The 6,833-nt window shown below is 41.7% G+C and overlaps 1 protein-coding gene across 1 annotated transcript in view; it reads left to right on the top strand.

Annotated features, from left to right (window-relative positions):
- The window catches only part of LOC107087879 (glycerophosphodiester phosphodiesterase domain-containing protein 5-like), a 33,706-nt gene that overhangs the window by 14,395 nt on the left and 12,478 nt on the right, over positions 1 to 6,833 (top strand). Inside the window, exons 4-8 of the mRNA XM_015379700.1 lie at positions 325 to 418; positions 517 to 576; positions 661 to 759; positions 4,142 to 4,235; positions 4,447 to 4,592. Of these exons, the coding sequence (XP_015235186.1) occupies positions 325 to 418; positions 517 to 576; positions 661 to 759; positions 4,142 to 4,235; positions 4,447 to 4,592 (493 nt within the window). The remainder of the gene's footprint in view (positions 1 to 324; positions 419 to 516; positions 577 to 660; positions 760 to 4,141; positions 4,236 to 4,446; positions 4,593 to 6,833) is intronic.

Below are 6,833 nucleotides of genomic sequence, written 5' to 3'. Positions count from 1 at the left end.
TGGAATGTTCATTTAGATTAGAGGAAAGTTATTTTAGATAAAGCCCAATACACATGAATAGGAAATGTGATTTAATTTGCATTAATAAGAATTACATTTAAGATATCTGAATTAGATATTCAGTCAAGGAAATAAATGTCAAAATGGTGTGCCATATTTCTCTTCATGCTAAGGACCAGCACATGAATTTGGTCTAAAGGTTGATTTCAGTCACTGGAATCCAGGAAATGATGCTAGCCTTAAAATAATGATGCTTATTTTTTTTTTAGTTGTTTTATCGGAGCCCCTCCTTAGACAGCTGAACTTTATTTGTTCGTACCACAGGTCCGTCTACAATCATTCTGGGGAATGGAGGGACGAGACCGTCCCCATTCTCACCTCAACCACTGTGGGACTCAGCTATATCACATTCCTCTTGGTAATAGTTTTTTTAGTTATTTTTTTTTATCCAAACCCTTTAATCAAGAGACCACGTGATTGACAAATGGTGGATTGGGCCCTGCTTTATTCTTTCAGATTTTGGCACTTTTCCACATATCACTGGGTCAACAACTGAACCTATACTGGGTTCATAAGGTGCTGTATGATTTTCCTTAATTGTTAGATATCCCATATTTGAACTCTGGAATAACGGTTTCTTTTTATCCTTCGTCTGTACAGATCGGAGTATTGGCTACGCTACTCACCACTGTCTCTGGTTTTGTCTCTGTGGACGACATTTGGGGAGATGAGTGGGAAATCATTCATATTTCACTACAGGTGGGCCTAAAACCAAAGTTGTTTCTTTTTCTTTAAGCCACTGTTAATACATCCTCAGATTTATAGGAATTATATCTTTTTAAGAGACTTTAATAAAGCTGTTCTGTTTCATTCCTTCCTGACTGCCAGTGGCAATAACAATTAACAAGGTGTATATGTCTCCTCGCACTCTGCCCAGGTCAAGATAAAATGCAAACAAAGTCACGCACGTGACACGTAGCTCACCTGGGCGTGCGTCTATAAATAGCCATTTGAAGGCTACGTTTGGTCTCTTTGATCTTCTCGCTGTCAGCTTGGCGTGTTTCGCAGGTGATTGCTCCTATAAGTCAGTGATTCAGAACTTATTGGTATTTGCAGGTCTAAGGGGTAAGAGTACAGCGTCATCCTGCCTGTGACTTGTTAGTCATAGTGCTCTTGGTAGCCCTCTAAGGCTGTGGTTGATGTTTTGTCGGTTAGTTGTAGTAGAGCAGACGGCTAGCATCAGCTTCTGGCTTTCATTGTTTGTTAGCTGCTGACGCTTCCATTCCCCTTTGATATCGCGCTGAAGAAGGCGTTCTTCAGCCCTTTTTGAAGTCTCACTCTGTTTGGTCAGTAGCCCCACATGCAGGCATGTGCTCACAATATATTGATCGTGTTCTTCAGTTTTATTGAAGTCCACTCTAATGGGCCTGCTGCTGCCCCTCATTTCTAATGTGGGATGCTGGCATGCATCTCTCGTGGAATCTCCCTCCAGGAAAAGGATAGTCATGATCTGTGTCCTAAATGCTTAGGGGGGGGTAATCTCAGAGAAGCTCTGACTGATCCATGCATGAACTGCAGCATCCTGTCGTTGTCTGTCAGGGAGGACAGGCTACGTCAGGTGTAGAATCTGCTTTTTGCGGCTGAGCTGGCACCCTGAGGTGCACTTCAACTGTGTTCCGGGAGGCGAGGGGATGCTCCAGCTAAGAGTGCCATAGTCTGCAGAAATGAAGGCCTTAGCTGGACCGCCCATCTCGGCAGAAGCACACATCTCACTAGGAAGTGGATCCACTGAAGGCCGAGGTGAGCAGCTCAAAGCCTTACTCAAGGTTCCAGTCCCCACTTCAGTTCCCCAAAAAAGAGCGGCGTCCTAGGAATCAGGGGAGGATCTGCAGGAGGATGGAATCTCCTTGAGGGCTTAAATTCTAAGTTCCAGTTCCTTGGGGAGCAAGGAGAACCCTTCCCAGATGTTTGTGATCAGGAGTTTGGGAGGTAAGGATTGTTCAGGAAATTCCCTGAGGAGTTCAGTTTGCTCTGACCCAGGGGAGGACCCATGTCAGCTGCACGCAATTATCATGGCAGCCTTGGCCAGAATGGACCTGGTTGATGCTCCAGCATCCCGTCCTGTCGGAAATCCCTTTTTCCGCAGGGCCCCAGCGGCGCCTCCATTCCCCTCATTGCCGCCCATGACTCCCGGCCGTGCATTGCTGTTCCGTCGTTGGCGGACAGAGCCTGTCTGCAGCACGGAATCCCTCTTGGTGTGGTTACCGCAAGACACAAGGGGGTTACTACTGATGCACCACCCCACGGACCGGGAGCAGTGTGGATGTGCAAGCCTTTCCAGGGTTTTAAAAGACCCGTCCTCTCCACTTAAAAAAAGCGCTTGCGAGAGCATGAATGAGCCCATTTCTCCTCGTGTACGCTCTGTTTAAAAGGTGCTGTTCTCATAGCTCATACAAGCTTACTGTGTCTGAACATCCACCCTAATCCCTAAATCCCTTACTCACTATAAAGAACGAGGACTATATTGTGGACTTTATAGTGAACTCAGTTATCTTACATTTCGGAAAGAGGATCACTACTCCGTTTGTCCACTGTGCAGTGCCTGTGCCATCTTGGTAATTAGTTGCCACTGTCGGGTAGCGGCAGGCTATGACAGCAGCCAAGTGCTACAGCGGGCCGCTGTGACAGCAAATCCCATAATGCTATGTGAGAAGAGTTCTCTTCATTGAGAAAGGTGAGCTTCAATGACTGTTTGAAACCATAGCTCACCACAGATATACGCCGGAAAGTGCGCATGCGCAGAAAAGATAGCTAACGGGACGAGCACGTAGGACGGCTTTATGTAAACATATCACCAGAATGAATGACAATTAGGTGGACCACTTATTTAGATGGTCCACCTGGAAAAAAAGATTGTTCACTATACCTTTAACTACAGTAATGAAATATTTGTACGTAGTTAAATCCCACCACAGAACATAACTTAGGTTGTAATTATAGTTCTATGAATTCCTGGATGACTGCCTCTCACACTGGTCAATCGGAACTTCTTCCACAGCGAGAAGACCACAGTGTCATAATTGGTTTAAGCAATCTGACCCACATGCAGAGAACCACTCAGAGACCAAGGGGAAAAAAAAGTTTAACAGGTTTATTGAATGTTGATGAAACACAGAAGTAGGAGCTGAAACTCAGAGGACTGGTGAACCGGAACTGGAAAGACTGAAGGAGATGTCACACTGATCAGTTCAGGGACCATAGAAAAGTTGACTGAGGCTTGAAAATAGCTGGAGAGAAACTCACGTTTGAGGGGGCTCTTGTTAATCCTTGAATCCAGTTTGTGGGGAATTAATCCAGAGGAGAGGGAACTCATTGGAGAGTGAACAGGTAGACATACGTTGGACTCAGAGGAGTAAAGGAGCGGACTGCCACGTGGTTTTCCGATGAGGACTTCAACGGATCATGTGGATGTTAACCCCTGCTCAGTGTGTACTCAGTAATCCTTCCAGGGGGAGAAGGTCCAGGTTATCCAGTTACTCAGGAACAGACTCCCTGCCGAAGAGCAAAGACAAAAACAAGATTAGACTCAGAGAAACAAAGCTTCGGTTAGACTCAGCTAATCTCAGTTTGGCTAGAGTACCCAAAACTGGCAAACACTCTGGCGTTGAGGTAGTGACAGCCCGCTGCTCAAATACTCCTCCGGTAATGATCCAACTGCAGGTGTGCAGGGAGGCCCAACGAGGAACAGGGCACCACCTGGTGGTGGAGAGAGAAAAACACAAAAACAACAAACACAAACTGGATTCCTAACACACAGGAGACTGAACATAGTCTTCCACATACTATTTATGGACGCAAGCCCAGGTGAGCTACATGTCACATGTGTGTTTTGTTAACATCTTAAATCGACCTCTACAGCTGCTGATTTTGTTGTCAAAAGAGGCCATTTCGCCTTTCATGACTTTCTGTAATATTTAATAACAAGATGTATTTTTCATAAAGTATCAGTTCAACGGCACATAAGATATTCAAATTTCATAAGTATCTCAGTATCAAGCACATATTTTAGATTGGTTTAGAAAACCATCTGCCATTTTCTGATGACTAAAAGCTGTCATATAAATCTCTTCCTTATTGCCAGTTCACTGCCCCTTTCCTGCACATCGGAGGCCTGGTCACTGTCACAGCTGTCAGCTGGCTGGTGGCCGGCTATGTCGTTCGCAAAGAGAGATCCAGTGAGTGTTGACCTGACATTTAGTGAATACTTGGAATAATCCAGCCTTTGGTTTTTTTCAGTGTTTGGGCTATTATTACATACGGCATGTTGTACTTTCTAATTGTACAAACCCAACTGATTTATTTATTTTCCTGAAAAATACTGACATCACCTAATTAACTGACTCTTAACTTTATTAACACTTATTCTGTTACTCCTTTTTTTTTCAGATTTTCAGGGGATGGTGTTGGCAGTCTTCATCATAGTCCTTCTGGCTCTCTGCCTTGCTCCTCTTACCTTCACCTGCCCCTGTATTATGGACCGTCATGTCCTCAAACCACCACCAGCCATTATTGGTAGACGAGGAGCTCCTATGGTGAGCTGAGACTGCTCCGGTTAATTATTGAAAAATAGTCCCTTTCAGCATCATGGGGAGCCTGAATAGAGGCCCCTGCCCTTTCTCCGGCATTGGTTGATTTAACGTTTTCTCTTAAAACCCTGGCATAATGGAAGTGTTTTTTGTCTCTAACACATAAACTGAATTTGCATGACTGTGCGCTACATTTCAGTGGGATTTTTTTCAACTAGGTTTGGGGTCGGCAACCCGCGGCACCAGAGTCACATGCGTCTCTTTATAGCCCCTCTAGCGGCTCACTTTTCAACATGTATGAAAAAGGAAAAATATGGATTATTTTTGTTTCTTTCTTTCTTTTAATATAGTGTGTAGGAAGACAAACAAACATTCATTATGTTTCCATTGCTATTTGTATAATAAAGAATGTAAACAATAAATGTAAACATTTCTATCAAAAAAGAACAGCCATCGCTAGGCAGGTGGCTGTTGTAAACAAACCGGTGGGCGCTGTAATTAAAATATATCTGCTTATTTTGTTTCCATACCCTATTTAACTCTTTAAAAGGCTGCTTGTTGCAGGCTGTGTTTTATTGCACTGTTGCTCCGATAAGGAGGGGAAAAGAAAGGATTGTGTTGTTACTGCGGTTTGAAGATGACAGCATTTTATTTCCACACGAAGGTTTGAAATTAGAGAAGTCCTATTATGCACATTTATTTTTTTTTCCAATCCTCAAAATAAATATAACATCAAAATTGGATTTCTTTATCTTATTTCTACAATTCCATTAATTCCAAATAATACTTTAATACTGTGATGGAAGTTAAACCTAGAGCAGCAAATGTTGTACAGCAGATTAGATATATGGGGTCATTTTCTCCAGGATGCGCTGCTGGAAATATAAACATTTAATCATTAATGCTTATATTGTATTGAAGCCTACTTAGTCATTTAGATAATGGGCTTATATACACTTAGAGCCCTTGGAGGCTTATATAAGACTTTTACTCTTATTGCGGCTCCAGGCGGATCTGTTTTTTGTTTTTTTGGTCCCATATGGTTGCTGACCCCTGAACTAGGTGCATGATGGTAACAATGGTTATTGAATTGATCAAAATGACTGACCTCAAATTCAATTCACTTCAGTTTATTGATGCCATGCAGCACCAATTCACTTCATGTCTTTTAAGGCAGTCTACACTGAAAGAAATCGCAGTAGACAGACGGGGGGGAAAAAAAATCTAAGAACCACAGAATCAGGGGCTCCTTCTATGTTAAAGAAAAGTGCAAAGGTAGAAATAGCTACTATGAGACTTTATCTAGTAGAAAAACACAGCTAAGACCACAGGCAAAAAAGATCTATTCTAGATTTAACAGTAAGCAAAATAGGACGGATATGATCTCTATTTTTTATTGTCTTTGTCTTGGATAAGCTGAAGCTTTTAACCGAATTTTGCAAACTTAATTACATAAAAAAATTACAACAGACCTGCTTTGAAATGTATGGAAGAGTATTAGGGCCACAGAAAAAAGAAAAAAAAAACATGTTTTTTAAATATTATTTTCATTTAATATGGGGAAAAAAGTCAGAAATCTGACTTTTTTCTCAGAATTCTGATGGAGTTCTGACAGCTACATAACAAACATGTTAGCATCAAGCTGTAGCTATGTCTGTTTTAGAGACTAGCTCTCTCTCCATTAATTAAATAGCATCACCAGGGACCCCTTGGGCACATAAAAATTTGCCTAATTCCTACATTTTCCACCAATGTGTTACTGGGCCTCACAAACAACTCACATCTTTGTTAGTGTGCTGAGTGCTCTCACATCTCTTTCTTCTGGTGCCCATCTACATTAAGATCCAAAATTCTGAGATCAATGTCTCAGAATTTAGATTTTTTCTCTGACTGAGAAAAAAGTCCGAATTCTGAGATTAACGTATTAAAAGGTATTTTGAGATTAATGTCAGAATTCTGTGAAAAAGTCAGAATTTTAAGATGAAAGTCAGAATTCTAGCAAAAAAGTCAGATCAAAGACAGAATTCAGACTTTTTTCCCATATGAATCTGAAATTAAGTTTAAAAATCAGTTAACTTTTTTTTTTTCCTTTCCAGTGGCCCTAATCCTCTTCCATAGAAATGATACATGTATGGAGTATGTTTTCCATGTCTCTCCTGGACAGGATTGTTTTCTTAGTTTGACAATTTTCCAGAAATGAAAGATAGAAATCGTAGAAAACTTATTAATATGGGACTTACATGGTGA

This window comes from Cyprinodon variegatus, unplaced genomic scaffold (assembly GCF_000732505.1).
Source record: "Cyprinodon variegatus isolate N-32 unplaced genomic scaffold, C_variegatus-1.0 Scaffold198, whole genome shotgun sequence".
Taxonomy (NCBI): domain Eukaryota; kingdom Metazoa; phylum Chordata; class Actinopteri; order Cyprinodontiformes; family Cyprinodontidae; genus Cyprinodon; species Cyprinodon variegatus.
Note: the sequence above shows the minus strand (reverse complement) of the source record. Positions and strands in the feature narration are given on the sequence as shown.